This window comes from Vidua macroura, chromosome 7 (assembly GCF_024509145.1).
Source record: "Vidua macroura isolate BioBank_ID:100142 chromosome 7, ASM2450914v1, whole genome shotgun sequence".
Taxonomy (NCBI): domain Eukaryota; kingdom Metazoa; phylum Chordata; class Aves; order Passeriformes; family Viduidae; genus Vidua; species Vidua macroura.
In genome coordinates, this window is record NC_071577.1 from 22,236,778 (window position 1) to 22,258,792 (window position 22,015).

General features: G+C 38.0%; 1 protein-coding gene across 1 annotated transcript in view; it reads left to right on the forward strand.

Annotated features, from left to right (window-relative positions):
• Window positions 1-22,015, forward strand: part of LOC128809856 (sodium channel protein type 1 subunit alpha-like) — a 91,344-nt gene that overhangs the window by 26,656 nt on the left and 42,673 nt on the right. The window contains exons 2-12 of the mRNA XM_053982235.1: window positions 186-501; window positions 7,100-7,218; window positions 11,665-11,754; window positions 12,537-12,665; window positions 13,386-13,477; window positions 14,400-14,672; window positions 18,969-19,032; window positions 19,400-19,541; window positions 19,689-19,895; window positions 20,363-20,668; window positions 21,411-21,791. Coding sequence (XP_053838210.1) covers window positions 238-501; window positions 7,100-7,218; window positions 11,665-11,754; window positions 12,537-12,665; window positions 13,386-13,477; window positions 14,400-14,672; window positions 18,969-19,032; window positions 19,400-19,541; window positions 19,689-19,895; window positions 20,363-20,668; window positions 21,411-21,791 — 2,067 coding nt within the window. The 5' untranslated portion in view covers window positions 186-237. The remainder of the gene's footprint in view (window positions 1-185; window positions 502-7,099; window positions 7,219-11,664; window positions 11,755-12,536; window positions 12,666-13,385; window positions 13,478-14,399; window positions 14,673-18,968; window positions 19,033-19,399; window positions 19,542-19,688; window positions 19,896-20,362; window positions 20,669-21,410; window positions 21,792-22,015) is intronic.

Here is a 22,015-nt window from a genome sequence, read left to right on the forward strand (position 1 = left end):
AAGTGCTTCTTCTTACAAATGCCAAATCACCAACTAAACTGCTTACTTTGTTTACATAATTTTCAAATTGTGTATTTTAACAATTCAACATAGCAAAAGCAATTGCACTTGAAAATAACTACTGCATCTTTCTTACTTGGTGATTTCAACATGTTTATTTGAATTTTATTTCTGCTTTCTTTTAGTGTTTTCCTATGCAGAAGAATAAATGGTAATTAAAATGTGCAGGATGAAAAGATGGAGCAGTCAGTGCTTGTACCACCAGGACCAGACAGCTTCCAATACTTCACTAGAGAGTCTCTTGCAGCTATTGAACAACGCATCGCTGCAGAAAAAGCCAAGAACCCTAAACAAGATCGCAAAGACGATGATGAAAATGGGCCAAAACCAAACAGTGACTTGGAGGCAGGAAAAACACTCCCCTTTATATATGGTGACATACCTCCAGGAATGGTGTCTGAGCCCTTGGAAGACATGGATCCATATTACATCAATAAAAAAGTGAGTCTAATATCAATCCTGTTCACGTGCCAGTGTTTGCAGTGTGTTATCATGCTCGTTTTGTTTTTTTGGAGTGGATCATAGAGCTTGTTACTTCAGTATGTTAATTTTCAGCCAGAACCCATTTGCCTTAATGGTTACTAACTTTTCACCCTTTTCTTTTAATTTACCTCAAAATTTATTTCTTTGATATAACTGACTTTATATCAATGGAACATTTATATCAAAGATGAAGCATAATATGTAATATTTGATTATAAGCAATATGTAATACCTATACAAACATGTGAATATGTAATACATATATATACTTTGTGAACTTCTTAAAAATGAACATAAATTCATACTGTGTACACCAAAATTCTCTAAAGTTCTTCAGATTTAAAACTGACAGCATGAACTGATGCATAAAACATTTCGTTCACAGAAATTTGCTTTGATAGCAAATGCTTAGGAAGTTTGTGGAATCAATAGGGAAACAAACAGATAAGCAGTAAATGTAACAAAAAGAGTATAAAAACTGATTTTAAAGTTTTAGTGAAACTGGCCTTGGGCAGGTGTGGAATCCTTTCAGAATGATCCTTTGCACAGCCTATAAGCAGAAGAAAAAGTTCATGCTCTATAGCTGTAGCTAGATTGGGTGATACTTTAATTACTGATTCTATGATTGTAAAAATGTCAATATTAAGATAGGAGTTATTTTGACTTTCACAAACTACTGTGTTCTAAGTGTCTCAGCTTGCTAAATTTCATGTGATTTATGAGTCCTATTTTGACAAGAGAGAAAATACTGTGTGGAAGAACAATTTTTTTATCTCTATTATCTGGTGCCTCTGAAAGAGCCTTTATCTGCCATTCACAGCATACAAAGATTTATCTTTAAATCACAGTTCTACTTTTACAAAGATAAAAGATGTGTTTCTATAAAAGCAGGCCTTGTAGAGTTCTGTACTAATTGTGTCTGTTTATGATACAGTATTCCCTATAATTTTATCCCTACCTGCCCACAGCTCATCCCGGACCTTTATAGCCAAATCAGTCTGATGTTTCTGGCAGTGAAAACAGATACATGATAGGTATGACCTATAACAGATATGTCTCTCAAACCCTTGGGTATGGAAGACCCTTTCAGTCCCTTCACAAATGTGGCCAAAAACGTACTAAATTAGCCAGGTCTGGTGATAGAATTGCAAGAAATGGGAGAAACCAGCTGAGCATATTCAGTCAAGTTTCTGTACTATTTGAAAGGAAGAATCTTTTTATTTGCACACTAAATATGTATGGTCCAAACACATACCCTCTGGAATTCTCTTCTTTCTGCTGAAGTACACATATTCTCTCTATGCACATGCTTTAATCTTCTACAGGACAGAAATAGAAACAGCCCTGTCAGTCTAAGACAAGGCAAAAAAATCTCAAATGCTTCAATTCTCTGTTTTTCTTTCTTCAGTTAGATGAAAATAGATGTTCCTAATAGAAAATCAACACCTATTTCAATTATTCACCTGTAATTTTACTTTAAAATATCTAATTTCTAAATTATATTATCTACCTATGTGTGAATTCTGGAAATACTTATGTCTGGTTTCACTTGTATTTTGAAACTATTGGCAGCAGTTGATGCTCCTGCAAGTCTCAGAAGGAGAAATAATTTGAGAAAAGCTTGTAGCAGGAGTAAACATCTCTAGGAAGACACATAGGAATGCTCACTGTATTTATCCCTGTAATATTTAACATTTCTTTACCCCTCTCTGAATTCCATCTTGTTAAGCCCAGAAGTCCATCAGCACACCTTCTCCAATGAGACAGTGTGACAACTGCTGCACAATCATTAGGGATGTTCTGTTTCTCCCTGGTGAAGCATCTATCTGAAATGTCATGGATCTAATGAAAAACACCAGAATAAAGGAAAATGTTTATTTGCAAGGAAGGGTTAGGGCAAGTGTAGAGGATTACCCAATGCCACTGTTTTTTCAGAGCTCTATTAAGATCCTTGCATAAACTATAGCTGATCTTTTGACAGAAACTACCAGAAAGCTTGGCTTCCAAACTTTCAAATAGAGAACACAAATGGTTGCTCACAGCACTGGTCGCTGTATTTATTTGGAAAAGCTGTATAGGAATTTTAGGAATATTAGGAATATTATGAGACATGAATGAAGTCATCCATCATTTGCCTTAGAAGCAAATATTGCATCTCTCTTGCTTTTTATTCTTTTTCCTATTCTTTATACCAAGATTGATCAAGCTCACTGTATTTTTCATGTGGTGAATGTTTAAATGTCATCTAGAGTGCTTTATGTCCCATCCTTGGGACTGCTTTTTCTGAGCAAAAGGTTTGTGCATGCCATGATTTGATGCAGTTTAATAGTGAATAAACAGAAATAAATATGTACTTTGAGCTGCTTTGAGAGCCCTAATTTGTGCCTGAGGTAGCCTTGAGAAGAAAAGTTAAAATAAAAAATCTTTTAAGAGAAGAACACCCAAATAGGTATAATAGTTTTATGGTTTTGTAAGCATGTTTCTATGCAAAACCTACCGCGAAAGAGGACATATCCGTACTCAATACTAATCTGAAGTTGAAAGGAAAAGAAAAATATTGACAACTGCTGTTTGACAGTAGGACAGCCCATTATAGCAGGTTTACACACTTGATAGTATTTTTAATTTACACTGTATCATAGATAGCCTGAAAGCCAGCAATTGTACCATTGAAACATAATTATTTTATTGTAAAATAGAATAATGTTGTCTTATACTTATGATTTCATTATACTGAAATACTGCTGACTGTGGTGGCCAATAATGCTGGTCTTTAGAACTGTGAAATTTAGCATCTGAAAGGGTTGCAATGGTCTTTTTTTTTTTTTTTTTTTTTTTTTTTTTTAATCCAAAATTGATTAAAAGTGAACGGGAAGTTCACTCATGTTTTGTGTTCTGCTTCTGTATAACTGCAAATCTGTGTGTTCCCAGTATAACAGTGCCTGCCTGCTCATGCTCAGGCTGCCATCACAAAGGATCAGCGATGTTCACTTCATTGTCTGTAGAGAACAGAGCAGCTGGAATCCCCTAAGATCCTGACCTGCAGGCAGGAATCAAAATCTGGTCCACTTAAGGGCTGGCTCTTTTCCTCTGAACCTAGGCTGCTACATTAAAGAGGAGGGAGAGAATAGGTGGAACTAAGTGGGTAAAGCTTCACTTTCCTCCTGCAGTGATAGAGATATAACACTGTTTATTGCCACTCCATGCCCTGCCTCTTGCCAGAAAGATCTGAATGATGTCTGTCACCAGAGATGCCTCCTTTTCTCCTGGCATTCAATATCAGTCCCTAATCTGATCAAATCCCTAACTCCTGGGTTTCCCAGATGTGTCTTGCATTGCAAAAAAACCCAAAAAGATTTTGTAAAATTTCTTCAATTTATTACACCAGCAAAGGTGAATGCATTAGTGATAGTTTCATAGTTGTGAGATAATTTTAAGTGAAAAGTCCTAGCAAAGCAAAAAAGTTAAGGACTTGCTAGAAAACATTGTTTCAAAAGATAACCACAAACCCAAGAAATGGCAACTTCTCATATGCCATGAGTGTCCTGTTCTAGCTGCTGCGGGAGCTTTTCCAGAGAGGCTGTGGACCCAGCTCAACGTTGTATCTGCTCCTGTCTTTCAGAAGGTGGAAGTGCAGTGGGGTAACACACAGTGCACTAAATCTAGCCTTCCATAAACTGCATTTGAAGCTAACTAGGAGGAAGGAGAGGAGAAATAAGGTTTTGGGAACTCTTTATCTTTATTCAGTGTTGACTCTTCTCTCTTAGCTACATCTTCTCAAAACACTATTCCTTCTCCTTTGCCCTGCTAAGAATTCAGTTTCTGGTTTGATTTCAAATATGGCAGAAGATGGATTGGGTTTTAGGTTACAGATGCAAAAGCAGCAAATAAGGGACTTCCTTTCAGGGAGCTCTGAATTTGTATTCGCCCTCAAATACTTTGAGTGTGAGTCGGTTTTGTGCCTTTATAAAAATGAATAAAACATAAGGCCTGAAATTTATACATAATTCTTCGTATAAAAGCATTCATGTTACAATTTGTTTAGAATTTATCTAGCTTTTCTTAGTGTATGTCTACTTTGTGCTGACAGCTTTGGGTACAATACTTCATGTTCATCCACACTGCCTACACATTGGCTTGCATCTGGGTTGAGAGTGGAGTGAGATATAGCAGGCATAGCAGGGAGCTTACATAGGGCATATCAGCTCTTGCCTGTACTTTTTAATGAAAATTCTCCTTCAGAAATAAGGTACAGTTCTAATTCATATTTAAGGCTAGAAGTTAGAGGACCACCAAAGTCATTCTGAAAGCTCAAGTCACAAAGATGCTTTGAGTGAAAAATTAAAACCGAGGTAGGGAATTTATGTCTTGTTGGTTCTGCTTATGCAGGGCAGCAGAAAGTAGAACAGCTAAAATAGCAGCAGCTTCCAACTGAAACTGGAACTGTGCCAGCATGCTGTTATTTTCCATACGGCATGTTAGAAAATAGATGTGTGTTTAAGATGCTTGTGTTCAAAGATGTTTTTTAAAATATAGGTTGACTAAATGAAGGTGCAGTAGTCTTAGATACAGAGTTAGCAGGAAGTGTGATTTTTAATGCATTTTGTCAACTACCTCATAACTACCAAAAAGAGCATGAGTTGGAGGCATCTGAGACGTGAGTCCTGGGGGCTGGGGACAGACCTGGCAGAGGAAATTCACCTTCCCCTTGGGGTGTGAGGCTTTAAAACATTTTTTAAAAAGTCATTCATCTGGTTGGTTGCTTCAGGAGTTGAAATGAAAACTTCATGTAAGGCCAGGTCATCTGAAGGCTGTTACCTCTAAGCCCAAACTGGAAGTGCAATTTGGAAACATTAGCTCAGGCTGTCCTCAGCTTCACATGCAGTTTCTCCATTTCTGTGCAGAAGTGGGAAATCATATACATATCTTATACATTCCTACACATCTTGAGTTTGTACTCAAGATAGTGTAAAGTCTGCCTGGTAGAGTCCCTTACTCCTAAGGGGTTTGGTTTGTAGGAGAAGCTGTTCAGTGTAGAGCTGTGATGGAGGGACAGCTGAGGGAAGAAGCCACTGAGACTGGAGCAGCTTTTCCTCACAGTTGAATCCTTGCTTCTCCTCTGCCTTCAGTAAACCCCCATCTCCACATCTCTCTCCTGTGTGTTTCTAGACATTTGTATCTATACTTCACAGTTCATACATTCTAAACTTTCCAAATCTCAGCAGACTGAAGCACTGTCCTCCTTGAACCTCCTTGGCATATTTTCCCTGTCTGCCAGCCTTCCTGGAAATAGTCACGTAGTTCACTGCTTATAGTCTTGAAGCAATACTTGATATCATGGACACCAGATGAAACCAACATAACCTTGCCCACGATTCCACTGGAATTCTAGCTTACAGCTCATTTCATCAGCAACTTAACAGAAATCAGGGAGGCTTTGTCATAGCTTATGTGCAAAATATGACAATGGAAAAAATGAAAAAAGCAATTTAAGAAATTTTCCTTTAATTTCATTTGAATTTAGGTTATTCTTGCATCGTCCCTTTCACTGGATGGAGATTTCTTCTGAGTTACTGAACCTTTCTTCCTTCTGCACTGTTTTTCATTCTTTTCTGATTGATCTTGCAGTTGAAGAGCACCTTAGTGACACAAAAGAACCCGACAGCCCACATTTTGTGTGCTGTAGTGTTAGGGCAGGTGCAGCCATGATATCCTGCAGTGGAAGCAAAGCAGTGTTTGCAGGGTTTGCTGTCGTACTGTTTAGCTTTGGCTCATGGATTTATTTGAGACATTTAACCTACAGAGTCTTCTACAATCCTCTGAAGTAAGGCTTGATGCCTGCAAGTTTCTCTAAATTTGATTAGTTCCATAGATATTAAAAGTTAAATTTTAAAAGGATGTATTTTGTGAGAAATTTTCACACCTGGAAACCACAATTGTGCAGAAGGATCACTGGGATTGTCTCTTGCTCTCCTCTAGTAAGGTATATTCAGATTTCCAGTCCTCAGAGACCTACCTAAATATGGCTGTATATGTTGCTGTTATTTCCCTCTCTCCTTAGCACAAAACCCCAAAAATTACAACAGTGGATAGTCTAATAAATCAGTTCCCAGAAGGATTTCGAGTTAGTAAGACTAATAGATCAATAAAGTCCCCAAATAGGGTTGAAAGGAGTGTGGGAGAATGCACCACCACACCCTACTTGTACTATTTCAAACAGGGAGAATTTTCTGGGGGAAAACATAAATAAAATTTCAGTTAATAATTTATGCATCTTTATTTACAAGAAACACATGAAAAGGAATATTACTTTACTGAGTTTGTTTAATGAAGAAGTAAACAAAAAACCTTAATGAATTGAATTAATTGCATTTTCATATGTTAGATTCATCAGGTAAGTACTGGAAATAATTTTTATTTGAAAAATTATTCACGCTTTTGTGTATTAACTGTTCAAAAAGTTACAATTTTAGTGATTGCTTGCTTGTAACAGTTTTTAAATGAGAATCTACAGTGAATAAACTCTGATAAAATGTCTTTTCTTTCTCTTTTTCAGACCTTTATAGTATTGAATAAAGGGAAGGCAATCTTCCGATTCAGTGCCACCTCTGCCCTGTACATTTTAACACCCTTCAACCCTCTTAGAAAAATAGCTATTAAAATTTTGGTACATTCATATCCTTTTTCAGTGGTTGTTCAAAATGAAATGAAGAAAACAGATAATGATTTCATCATAAATAAAGGTTCAGGGTCCTTCTGGGGCTGTCCTCAGGATCAGCTTTCCAGTCTGCTGCAGCAGTGCGCCTGAAGCCTGGCTCATGCACGCCGGTTCTCACATTCCCAAACCCTCCCAGTTGCACCATAAATCTCTGCCAAATTTAATACATTGCCAGAAAGCATAGGCAGCATTCCTGCAGGCGGTTTGCAAAGCAGCTGTACTTGCAGGTGGTGGACAGACTGGGGGACCATACCTGATGGGATGGTGCACAAGGTAAAGTTTTAGACTGACATGGGGGATTGCTGCCTGATGGTCATAACAGGCTGATGGGAATTTCTAGTGGGTGAGGCTTTGGTGCATTTGGTTTTTTTGCAAAACCTCAGGACTGAGAAATGTAGTTATCAAATGAAAATTTCAGTGTGACAGTAAGACTTCTAACATTGAACAAGTAGTGAAAGGCAGAAGCCTTATTAATAGAGATTGGTGGCAGAATTTTCTAGGTCTTTGGAAAAAGTAAGAAACAAGGCTGATGGTTGCTAGCTCAGAACACCTTTTACTCTGAGCTTCTGGGAAGTTAAAGCAGTGTGAGAGAAGGGGAAGGTGACAGGCAGGAGAGGAGGTAGGGAGCGTTTGGGGACAGTAGCTAAGGGAGCTGACAGAGACCTAGAGACACAGTGGTGGTGATGGTGAGAAAACACAGCCAAATACTGTCAGACTGCAGCCTCCAATGAATTCTCATTCCTTCACATGACACTGGTTTGCAATACCTTCCATCATTGCATCTGGCTGAGTTGTGGGTAAGGCTTTTCACTGGCATATTGGTTACTGAGTTTGGTCTTGGTTTTAAGTTTCTCCTAATTGTCTTCAAAGAGTATCCAGCTGGTCTTGATGACAGTAAGAACAAAAGAAATTCCAGTAGACAATATGGAATTTCAGTATTTTCCCTTCCATCTATGAAGTGGTCGTGTAATTTAACTCTATTACAAAAAGAGGTTTTCTTTCAGTATATGGATTGATTTCTTCTTACAACCAACTAATTATTGCTGGAGCTATTTATATCTTAGATATAGGCATAGGATTGTTTGTTGTTTTTTTTTTTTTTAATCTAAACCACAAGAATAGATGTGCAGGTTCTCTAATTTTCTATTTTTTAAAATATTATTCATTATAGTACAAACACTGCAAATTTTAAAGTGTTTTAACTAAGAACCATTAAATACATTCCTTTTTACAGTTCAAATCTCAGCTGCTTATACAAGATTAGCTACCTACACAAAAAGATGAGGGGTAAAATGGATTATTATTTTTAATAATCCTCTGACTTTTATAGATAAACTCTATTTCCTCCACATTTTATGGCAGGTGTTTGCCATTTTGGCCTTTGTAGCAGAAATGTGCCTTTCACTTTCAGTATGAAAGACAAGTGTTGAGCACAATGAAACTAGCACATTGGTTGGAAAACCTTCATCTGTCTGTCTTCCAAATTCCCTGAACCTCTGTGCAGGGTGCTCCGATCACATGTGCCCAGAACATGAGCAGATGTTACTGCCCTGCAGAGAAACAGTGTGTCTCTTTCCAGTGCCCACAGACTTTCCCTGCAATTATTCTCACTGCCAGTACCTACTGTAATACTGAATGCAGAAACTGGTAACAGCATGAGTTTCTTTCTGCTGACTCATCTCCTGGTAGTCTGCCCTTTTTTTTCTCTTTCCTGCCTGACTCGACTTAAGGTAGAACTTGGAACTGAGGAGGCAGCACAAGAGTGGAGATGGCCACCCTTTGGCAATTAATAGGAAAGAATGAAAAGGTGAGAACGAGTGTTGAGCAGTCAAAAAAAGGAAGGTGGCAGTGGCTGGAGCTGCAGAGTGTTAGAGATTTCTGTTAGAAAGAACTGGGGAGGTGCTCTAGAGAAAAATGTGTAAATGCTCCTCTGCAAGGCTCTGGAAGCTTAAATTACAGTATTCCACAGTGTGGCCTGACTGCCAGATGGTATCTGTGAAACCAGTTGGCAATATTTGGTTTTTTCCCAATTGTTTCATCTTCCACCAATCCACACAGGTGATAAGAGACTTCAGCTGCTCCTGTAATTGATTAACTTGAGGCTGTGTGGTGCCTCTGCATGCCTGTATGGGAAGAGCATGAGAAAGGCAGTACATTTCTGTGAAGAAGTCATCATAGATCAGATTTTTTTTGTCTATGTGTATAGTTGAATTGTTATAGAACATAAAATAGTAAATTAAGGGAATATTGAGCTTGTAAATCAATCGCTCAAAATGTGGAAGAGAACAGAAGAGGTGCACAGACATTGAATGTGACAGTTATGTTTCAGATTCTCATAAGAGAAATGGTCAGAGTCTATATTTCTAAGTATTTTAGCCCTTAATGAGCATCTGCTCCCTTTCAGAGTGGACAGCGCTTTGGTGACTTTTGGCTCCCAGATGTGCCAAGTTTTGTAAAGAGTGAGCAATGTGCAAGGACCTACCTGTGGCCCTTGTTATGAGTGGTACCATGGCACTGAGCTGTAAGCACACAACACACTGCACGTGGGTAAAACCTCAGCTCTCCTAAGTGCACGTTGCACTTCTCTAACTCTTTCATGAGATGACTGAAACTGCAGCCACACATCTCCAATTTGGATTCCAAAATGGATTCTCTATATTGAAAGGAATTTCCTAATTAAATTAAAACAGGCTCTTTAGACCTGTCTGTGGACTGTGATGACAAACATGGTAAGGCATTCTAATAATTTATTCTAAGGCACTGAACAATTTTTACTCTACAGAGTTTGTATGGCAACATGATCTTCAAAACTAATTAAGTCACTGACTGAAATATACCAAAATGTCCACTGCTGGACCAGCCATTTATGCAAAGGGCACACACCTGTCTGTGGGAATCAGGCAGCTAATTCCTTCCCTGTGATTTGAGTGTTTATTGCAAATTTATGCTAAAGTTTGAATATTTCAGCTGCTGTAAGGAAAGATCTAAATGATTGTGGCAATTTTCTGAGAAGTTTAGATCCTGGTGCTACTTCTCTTATTCCTCCTTCACCTAGAGTGAAGGGTCATGTTCTTGGTTTGGGTTTCGTGGTGGTGGATGATTGGTTTGGTTTGGTTTTTGTTTCATTTTGGTTTTGTTGATGGTATAAAAATACACCCAAAACAACCAAATGCTATCTACTTGATTTAAAAAAAAATTAAATCATGGGCTCTCAGATACAATCTTAGCTGTAAACAGCTTTCTTTAGTTTAAACTATTTTCTTTGCCATATGGTGATGCAAGGACTTTTAAGGAATACATAATTTAGAGAGATGACTAGAGGAAAAGTAAGTTAACCATTTGGTGTAAATGTGTAGCAGTGCTGATTTTTTGCTGCCATCATGTGGCCATTTTGAGTCAGATTTTCGTCTAGTTTGGTTACTTCAGTACTTCCAAATGTTTGAACAGAGGTTATTGCCACAAAACGGGAAGAACTGCACTGTCTGAAGAGGCAGTGATCTAGTGGACAAAGAACATTGCATTGAATGTCATGAAGCCCCAGAGGATTGTCTCACCTCCCTAGAACCAGCCCCTCTGAGCTGTCTGTCTAGGTTTCATAGTCCCAGAGTACCTAAATGCTCCTTGCTGGAACATCAAATAAAAATTTATTTCATTCTAATCTTCACTAGTTTTCTTTGCTTTTCAAGCAATTGACACAACTATTGAAGTATTTTCTAATTATACCATTAGTAGAAACAAATACACTGATTTTGCTGGGTTTTGAGAGAGACCAAAAGTAATACTGGAAAACTATTCACATTAGTCTCTGAGCTCACTATGGATTTCTGTTTCACTGATTGAAACATTAAGCTGGTGTTAGGGAAACATGGAATGCACTCACTTCAGCAATGAAAAACTTTATTCTATGTTTTATTCTGTGTTTTCAACAGACTGGCTGTGCTAGGTACTGACTCAGCTCAGCTCTGACTCTGGGTAGATAGCAGAAACTTTTTTCCCTTGCATATGCCAACTCTTAATTTTAGTACCAAGCCTGTAGAAGTGAAAGACTAACACTTATTCAGTCATGCCAGGTACTTAAGGCAAACTGTGTACTCCTGCAAAGTATTTTGGTTTTGGCTCTTGCTCAATTCATGTTACCTCCCAGGGTGTGAGAGCCATCTCCTTTTCAGGACTGGCTGAAAACAACATCAGGACAACAGCAAAGCAACATCAGAGTGTCAACAAATCGAGACCAATATTAAAGTCTAATGTACTAAAGTGAAAAATACGAGGTTAAGCAAAGTGTATGTCAGTGTTTACCAAAGTTAAATGTTTTGTGTAAGTGGCAGTATTTTACTGTACTTAAGCCATGACTGATGTGATATTGTCTGAACAGCTACTGTGTTTTCCTTAACTGTACCTACATTATTCAGCATGCTTATCATGTGCACTATTTTGACCAACTGTGTATTTATGACCATGAGTAACCCTCCAGACTGGACAAAGAATGTAGAGTAAGTTGCACATTATTTCAATATATCTTTGTCTGTTCCTCTAGGAGTTACCATGCCAGTAACTGCAGTGCAAGATGTGCTAGCAGGAGTTATCGTGAGGCATTATGACTATTTCCTCTCTGAACTATGCAGAAATGTTGAATAATTATTTGAATCTCATTCTAGTAGAACAATTGGGTAGAAAAAACATGAAAATAGTTTAAAGATCATATTCTACTGAGATTCCACTAGTTTTCTCCATGGTTTAGCACCTACCCATTTCTTTTGCCCTTCCTTACACCATTGCATTAATAGCAGAACCATGGGCACTTCAATGTTCATGTCACTTAAGAGCAGCATACAAGCAAAAGTATTACTAAAGTGAGAACTCAGTGCATGCTTGCATCCTTCCCGCTTTAGAGCCAATACCAGGTGTTTTATATGTTGGTGACTCAGACAGTATCCAGTAATTTATGCTCACAGCTTTCTCACTTAACAGTAAAGGACCTAGTACTGCATACTTTTAAGCTGAATGTCACCTATAAATTTTAATATGTTATTTATTTGATGGATTTATTTATTTTTATTTATGTGTAAGATCAGGACTGCTGTACTTCAACAGCAGAACTAATTAATGTACATACAAAAGTATCTCTGATTAATATAATGCATTTCAGAAGAAATTGCTTATTTACTGTATTTCTTCTCCAGCTGTGAAATAAAAAACCCTTTCATTTGATCTGTCAGAATACCAATGTAAAATATTGCTACTTATTTTGATTAAATTTTCCTATATTTTTCAGGTATACTTTCACTGGCATTTACACATTTGAGTCACTAATAAAAATCATTGCAAGGGGCTTTTGCTTGGAAGATTTTACTTTTCTTCGAGATCCATGGAACTGGCTTGATTTCACTGTCATTACCTTTGCGTAAGTTCTCGTTTTTTGCTTTTTCTTGGAAGGAGAAGGGCAAAAAGGGCATGAAATTAGTATCGATACATACCAACTTTGTTAAATGGAAATCTTTTTATGGACTTACTTTTGTCTAAAACAATTTTCACTTTCAAAAATGCGTATTTTTATGCAAACATAAATACTGCAGAAGCCATTAGTACAGATAGTATTAGAGAGGCTAATTTCATGTCCTGCTTTTTCTTTTTTTTTTTTTTTTCTGAGCAGAAAAGGAGCTTCCCTTTGACTTCATTCTCCAAACTTACCAATCTAGTCTAGATAAATTTTAGGCTTTCAAAGTACAATCAGTGTGATTCACTTCAGAGACATTTAATTTAGCTGAAGGCTCTGAAAGTATAATAATGCAAGGCAAACTGCAGTGAAAGGTAAACCTCTGACTGTTGCTGTTTAAGTTTTTGCTAAAAACGCCAAAGTGGTCTTGATGCAAGACCCAAGTAAGTAGCATAAACTTTGCCTAAATTCTGAATAACTGTGATTTAATCCTACAGGTATGTAACAGAATTTGTAAACCTAGGCAATCTTTCAGCTCTTCGAACTTTCAGAGTATTGAGAGCTTTGAAAACTATTTCTGTAATTCCAGGTAAGAAGTAACTGGTGTAAGGTGTTAGGCCCCTTTTACCTCCCAACTGTTCCTTTTTATCCTGTCATTGTGTTTGTGTGTGAACTCCCCTATTACAGATATGTGACAGAGTTTGTGGACCTGGGCAATGTCTCAGCGTTGAGAACATTCAGAGTTCTCCGAGCTTTGAAAACAATATCAGTCATTCCAGGTGAGAGCGAGGTTAAACACTGAGGCTGACTTTAATTCACTAAAACAGAATTCATATTTTTTAAATATAAATCTTATTTTTTTCCACAAAAAAAAAAGCAGGGATCAGAAGATATCAGGATTCACTGAAATCTCTGATTCATTGCTTTTGAAAATGAGCACTTTCCTTCTGAAATCAGCCTTTGAGTTTAACAGATTCTTGCATGAGACATTGCAGTACACAGTGTGTGTGGTTTGCTTCGTATGACGTCAAGCTTCCTTCTCCACATTCAATGAGTATTAGTAATCCTAAAGTTTTCTTACCCATGTGTATCCTACCTACATGATGTTATGTGGTATTTTTCATGACTATCTGTGTCTAAAAAATAAAACTGTTTGAAATGTTGACTTACTAAGAAGATAAAAGAATAAGATAATAAAGAATAGCATGGGTGTTGCATGGGGGATTTATTATCTTAAAAAGCTACAATTTTCCAAACCATTTCCAGTTTTATAGCATTAAATTTGAATCCTATTTATTGTTCAACAGGCTTTTTACTACTGTCTTCTAAATCTAGTATGTTATAAAACTGATAGTAGTAAAGGTTTGGAGCAAGATGTATTGACAAATGAAAAGAAAGAAGATATTTATGTGAGATCAGTGTACAGCATGAATAAAAAATAGTTGCTTGTTTTATCATTGAATCAAGTTGTTTTGAAATATATGCAACTCATTCCATTCACAGTTTCAAGTGGACATAAATTTCAGCTGTTTATTCATTTTCACAAGTGAAAAAGTTCTTCACAAAAATGTTGTTTCACAGACATTACAATCATGTATTTGGGCTTCTGCATGAAATTTGTAACTTTACTGGGAGACATTGTCATTTCTGTGCTTTGAAAAATTTTCCAACATCAGAATAAAAACTCCTTTCCATTTGCAGGCCTGAAGACTATTGTAGGAGCCCTGATTCAGTCTGTGAAGAAGCTCTCAGATGTGATGATCCTGACTGTGTTTTGTCTGAGTGTATTTGCACTGATAGGGCTGCAGCTGTTCATGGGCAACCTGAGGAATAAATGCCTGCAGTGGCCTCCAGAAAATTTTACTTTGGAAACAAATATTACTTCCCAGCTAAACAGCACCATAGGTGAAAATGGTACATTGGTTAATTCCACAGTGACTCCATTTGACTGGAAGGGGTACATTGAAGACGAAAGTAAGTATTGTCTGCACTGAAGTGGTTTGTGGCTGACCCAGTTCTTAGAAGGAAGGAGAGGAAGGAATGATACATTTCGTTAAGACAGAGTAGGAGAAATATTTTCTCTCTCATACATCTGCTCTAAAGGCCTGCATGGAAGAGGGAACAAGGAACGTGGTCTTGCTACTTGGAATAGCTCTTTTTGTCAACTCCATCTGCCAAATTCACATCTCCCCTGAGACAGAAAAGTCTTAAAATTCAATGCTCACAGTTCATGTTGTGAGACAGGTTTGCACAGAGACTGTAGATGTAAATTAAGAACTAAAGGGGAGAGAGAGATAGAAAAGGAAAAGAGATTACAGTGACCAGCTGCAAAGAGAAATCGTGGGGTCTCCAGGTGAGTCTCCTCACCTGAGTATCCTTTCCAGTGTAGTGGTGATCACAGCACGTCTCCCACAGCATCTCTGTGATTTTCATTATCATCTCCTCAAATTCCCTACAGCATGCTCCTTCTTACAGTGCTATTAGCACTAATTGGAGTGCCCTTTGATTAGAGTGGGTGCTGCATGGCTGGCTGGTTTTTAAGCTTGTATATGCATGTTATTAGGTCACTTAATATAAAGCCACAAGCAAAGAATAGAAAAAAGGAGGAGAAAAAGAGATTAATCTCAGACCAAAGACAATTGCTTCCTGCCACCTGCTGTGGCAATAGTGTGTTTGCAAGTGTCATGTCATGAGAATAAAAGTGACATGAAGAACAACATGAGGGCACAGGAAAGATAATGCCACAGAGGCTCTGGAATACACTGCCACAGCAGCTTATGTGTAAAGCTGCAGGGAAACTGAAAGGCAGGATGGAGAAGTGCAATTGAAACAATATAGAGGATGAGGCACCTAAGGACTCCAGGGCTGACTCCAGGACTGACTAATTAAGGCTAAACGTCTGCAGCCAAAAAGCTAAATAATATCCTGTTCACATAAATAAATTATTGCCCAGGAAGACAGAATTACCCCTGTATTTAGCAGTACTGCAGTTGCTACTGGAATACTGTATAAAGTTCAATTTAGATAGAAAGTTGAAAAAATGGAGGAAGTTCAAAAAAGAGCAGAATGATTAAAGGGTTTGAAAACATGCTTTATACCAAGATAGACCAGGAGCTCAGCCTACTTAGCATATCAAAGAGAAGGTTTAAGGGGTGATTTGATCACAGTTAAAAAAAAAAAAAATCCATGGGGAACAGAATTTTCATCGTAGACATATCTTTGATCTAGCAGGCAGAGATATAACAGGTTCAATAGCTGCAAGTCAAAGCCAGACAAATTTTGAATAGAAGTGAGACAGCTTCTAACTGTGATCACACAGCTAATCAATGACTATGATGGATTTCCATTTGAATTTCTTAAACTAATCTTTCTGTGAAACTCAATTTACTTGAACATGTGAATTCATGGTGATCCTATGCCATGGGGTATGACAGTCTAAGCAGTCTCCTAATGAAGGCCTAGACTTCAAGGCCAAACTTAATTTCCTGACTTTTTAACAAAGAATTTATAAATTTAAGTTCTGATTTCATTTGATTTAAAGAAGACCTGAAGCCCCCTGAAAATAAAGCTCAATTGAATTGGTTCCAGGAAGTACTTTACTGAATGGCTACATCTGCCTTTGGTATATTTACAGAATTTCATATGTATTATGAAATTTATAATGAAATTACAAGTCTTATTATGAAGTTAATAAGGTTGTCCTTGCTTACCAGCAGTTTCAAAGAGTAAAATTATCTTCTCACAGCTTCCTGCTCTCTTTTTGCAGACAGGATACAAAAACCAGCTGCTTCACAAGGCAATAAGCTGTTCTTTACCTGCAGCTCAGAGCAGTGCAATGGCAGTGTCTTTTCTAGGAATTATGGAAGTTATTATGCCATTAGTTGTGTATACTATGCAGAAAAATGCACGTAAGCCCTAATTTTTCCACTGAGCTCATTTTTGGAGACATCATTTAGAGGGTCTTTAAGCATTCTGGGCATTAATGAGTCAAGCACTTTTTTCCCCCACACCCTTTTCTTTTTCCAAGATAAGAATTCTGGTAAACTTAGCTCCAGATAAGCTGAGGTTTGTCTTAATAAGCTTTCCATAAGCAAGTTTTTTCTGAGGAAAAGCATCTCACAATCTATTTTATGAAATAACAATTATTCCCTGTGCTTCTCATATTATACCCTATGTTTACTCAAACAGCTTTAATCTTTCTTGAAGTTAGGTGCTCACTTAGCAGGGAAATTTTCCCATTTCCCAATCAATTAAAGAGGAGCCAAACTTACACCATTGGTGTAATGAGGGATTTTTCACTTCTCTTTGATATACCTGCTTATACTTCTCAGTTGGTTATATGTTTGTGTTACAAAAATTTTCCTACCATGATAATATTTTGAGCACTTGCCCAGGTTTATCAGTGCACTCAGAGAAGGCCGGTGTGGCTCTAGTTTCTGTGGAGCTGGCAAGCACAGCACCATTGCAGGGCACATCTTGTCTGAAGCACAGAACCTGAATGCAGACCTGCTGTAGCAGTTCAGCTCAGCTGGTGCAGTGCTGATCAGGACTGACTGCTCCATGTAAACCGCATCAAGGCAGGTTTGAATTCTTCCCAACAAGCTGCTATGTTCCAGCATCTTTTAATCATGATTAGCTGACATAAGGCAGAATAAAATTTGCTTCCTAAGGGTCAGCTGTGGCCAGCATCCTGTCAGCTTTCTGTTTACAGCTGTGTTTCAGCACAGAGCAGCTCTGCAATGCACACCAGTCCAGAGCGACAGCAGCCACACAGGGCTGCGCAATTGGCACAGCACAGGAGATTGCTCCCTGTGAGATGTGGATACATCATTAGACACTGAAAATGAGTCCTTTGCAAAGTGTCAGATCAAGGTCTACATACAGCTTAAACACTCATTTTTCTAGATGGTGAATTTTGCTCACAGGATGGAGTGATGCAGCTGGCCCAGGTACTGTGTCCCTTCTTGCAGCAAATCAATATGTGCTGAGCCAGCAGCTTGTGACACCTCCTCAGACTCAGAATTCATTAGTGTCTGTAGTAGCCTGGCTTGGGCAGCACAGGCAGAGTCAAGCTGAAAGTCACCTGCACTCATTTTCAAATGAGATAATTTTAATGGAATCTAACACAACAGAAATCCAACATGGGGTTTAAATGGTCTCAGGAAGCAAAAAGGGTACCACCTTGATTCTGAAGCTGCTATGATTCTGAAGTGGTGGAGCTAGGGAGGTGCTCAGAGGAGCATCACCATTGTCCCTGCCCTTTCCTTACAGACAGCCTGAGGCAATACTTTTGGATTCCATCAGAAATGTGACACATGGTCTGACCCTGTATAAAAAAACATCCTTATGCCTGTGACCAAATGGGAGATTGTTATTACAGGAGAAGCTTCTCCTGTGACAATTCTTACAAAAATCAAGACTTCAGCAATCAAGACTGTAGGTATCTGCTTTGAAGCGGAAAAGAAAAACACTTCTCAAGGATACAGTCAAGATGAATCTTAATAAGCACAAAGTTTTTCTCATCTCCATGTTCTTGTAAGAAGAGATAGGTCAATGTCTTTCTTATTTAAACCATCTAATATGTCCTTTAACTATGGCATTATTGTACAGACCTTGGTATGATTGGTTACAGGGTGATTTGGTAGAACTTACCCAATTTCTTTTACTAAGGTGTTCAATAATTTTGTCATGTACTCTTAAAATCTTACTTAAGAAGTTGTGACTGCTGCAGTAATTATGTCTGAGTTGAATTTAGGCGTATGCCAGGGCCTTCATAGAGTCAGTGAGCTATAACTGCAGTGTGCATACCCATGGCCATCAGAGCCACTGGCAGATGGTTGGGTTTTTGCAGGGTTTATATATGAGATAACTGTCACAAGTGCTTGTGACCAACAAACTGAAACCCCTGGCAACACTGATCAGGCAGTTTTGAAGAAATTATGAGAATATTTTTTCAGATAGATTGTAATTATTCTAATAAACAACTACACATCATTTCACAAAGCATTGTTTAGTTCAGTGATGAGACAGAAGGGAGAATCCACATCCAGAAGCATTTGACAGAATTTTTAGTAAATTTTGGCATCTTAACAGTGAATGCTGTGAGCAATAGTACTTAATGAAATTCATATTGTCATTTACTCTAAAGCTGTTGTCCTGCTGAGAAAATAGCACTGCATGTTTAAAATTGGATCAGAAATCACCTTAAAACTTCTAGAGATAATGGCTATATTTTGAATTTTATAATCTTTTAAATTCTTTTTGAAACAGGTCATTTTTATTTTCTGGAAGGGCAAAACGATGCTCTGCTTTGTGGAAATAGCTCTGATGCTGGGTAAGAACAAATGTCATCATATTATTGCACTGTGTAGAAATTAGATCCACATTCCATAGATGTGCAGTTCGAGTGGGCCTTATTTTGAGTGACCACTTCCTTCCACATAAGAAAGGCTTTTACACTGGGCTTAAGATCTGTATTCTTGATCAGAACTCAGTGGACTGGTCAGGTAAACTGAGTGTTTGCATGATGAATGAGTAATTTAGTATCAATATAGCTCATGCCTGGTTGATAAGTAAAGGAAGAGCAATACCTGATGACAAAACATGTTATTTTGCAGTTCTGGCTGCACATATGAGTATATTAACATCCAGCTGATAATATTAAAATTACTAAATAGGTAATGTCCAGTTTGTCTTTGTAGGCAGTGCCCAGAAGGATATACCTGTGTGAAAGCTGGTAGAAACCCCAATTATGGCTACACAAGTTTTGACACCTTCAGCTGGGCTTTCCTGTCACTGTTTCGGCTAATGACTCAGGACTTCTGGGAAAACCTTTATCAACTGGTGAGAAATTTTTAATGAAAAATAGACCAAATATGTTTGTATCAGTGATGCAAAAGGACTAGAGTCAATTTTCTTATCTGAATTTTAACAGTATGAAAAACAGAACAGTTAACATATACTTGCTTATAAATGTCTTATTATTTCCAGACTCTTCGTGCTGCTGGGAAGACATACATGATATTTTTTGTTCTGGTGATTTTTCTGGGCTCTTTCTATCTGATAAACCTGATCCTGGCTGTGGTGGCCATGGCATATGAAGAACAGAACCAAGCAACTCTGGAAGAAGCAGAGCAGAAAGAGGCAGAATTTCAGCAGATGCTGGAGCAACTGAAGAAGCAACAAGAAGCAGCACAGGTATCGTTTATGGTGTAGTAATGCAGGACTGTAAGGAAGTGAGTTTACTAGAGATATTCAATTTCTGCTTTCTGAAATTGGAAATATAAAGTACCCTGTTGGTCTTTCAATGACTGAGCTAGTTCTGTTCTGCACTGAAGAAGGGTATTGTGAATGATTCAGCCATCGAGAAGGAATATTCAAAACTAGGTATAGGTTATTCACTATGTTTTTCTAGTCTAGTGCCATTAACACAGTCTGATAGATTTCTGCATTTAAAATTTACTCATGAAGGTTAAGAGAATTCTGTGACCAACACATTTCTTGAGTCAACTGATTAATAATAAGTAGAAGAAAAACCTAGGGAGAGGATACCCTGTAGAAAGTGTTAAGATCTGGGACTTTTGGAGTAGAAGTTACGTATAAGTAAATTAAAGAAAGGAAAATGTTAGGTCATGGTTTATTCAATTCCTTCTGCACCATGGCAGGCGGCAGCGGTGACAACAGCAGCAGTAACAGCATCTGCAGAGTCCAGGGAGCCCAGTGCTGCAGGAGAAGCAGGAGGGCTCTCAGAGAGTTCCTCAGATGCATCAAAATTGAGCTCAAAGAGCGCAAAAGAGAGGAGAAATAGAAGGAAAAAAAGGAAACAGAAAGAACAGTCTGGAGGAGAGGAAAAAGATGAAGATGAATTTCACAAGTCTGAATCAGAAGACAGCATCAGAAGGAAAGGTTTCCGATTGTCTATTGAAGGCAATAGACTGACATATGAAAAGAAGTATTCTTCTCCACATCAGGTATTGCCTATAGTTGTTTTTTTTAAGTAAAAGCATATATTTAAAGCATCATAGGCTGTTGCAAAACTACTTTAGTCTTCCTAAAGTACAGTAATATGATGCTACTGCATAAACAAAGGAAATAGTGATACTTTTATTACTTTAATTAGTGTTGCTAGGGCTTGAGAGGAAGTGGTCTAGCTGCTAGATTGCCTTGTTAAAAAACCCTCAGAATTAAATGTAACCTCGTATTTCTGTTCTTCTAATAGTATTATTTAAAAATCATAATAACATATCCTCTGATTGATTATGTAGGGTTCCTTTTAGCATGATTATATATTACCTAGACTTGTAAAAATGCTACACTATTTTTCTGTTATGATAACCTCACATTTTCCTCTTGTTTCAATGATGTTCGAACCAATGCTTGTTCACTATGGGTGAGATCCCTCATACATGAAAAAAAGTGTGTGTATGGACTTCCTCTTTTTCTTGGTGGGAATTATGCAACTAATCTATTTGGCAACTTCAGATGAAAAAGGAGTGTTCAGCATGGGTTTTGTCTTAAGAATCCATGAACAGTGATACTTCTAGCTGCAAAATATATCTCTAATGAAATACATGCAAAAATTTCACAGCAGCATGCAGCTTCTGGATAATATGGTTACTCTTATCTAAAAAAAAAAGAAAACCAATCCTAATCTAATAACAGTGCTAAGTTTGAGGATTTCAGCTAATAATCACGTATTTTATTTACCTGCAGTCTTTGCTGAGCATTCGTGGCTCCCTGTTTTCCCCAAGGCGCAACAGCAGAACAAGTCTTTTCAGCTTCAGAGGTCGAGCAAAGGATGTAGGGTCAGAAAATGACTTTGCTGATGATGAGCACAGCACTTTTGAAGACAATGACAGCAGAAGGGATTCTCTCTTTGTGCCGCGCAGGCACGGTGAACGGCGCAACAGTAACATCAGCCAGGCCAGTAGGTCATCCAGGATGCTGGCAGTGTTTCCAGTGAATGGGAAGATGCACAGCACCGTGGATTGCAATGGGGTGGTTTCCCTGGTTGGTGGACCATCTGTTCCTACATCGCCTGTTGGACAGCTTCTGCCAGAGGTGATAATAGATAAACCAGCTACTGATGACAATGTAAGAAAGTTTTAAATAGCTCAGGCATGGTGGCCTTTTCTTACTGCACCAGCCAGTGTTTTCTACAGAATGGAACCCTTGGCAATGCTTCCTGGTTGGTCAAGCTATGAATGCTCCTGCATCTTGTAAACTCTTTAGTAAATAAAACAGCTAAGATAGGTTTGCAAGCTAAGCATTTACTTACAAAGATTCACATAACTAACAAATGCAAGTGACAGTTTCTA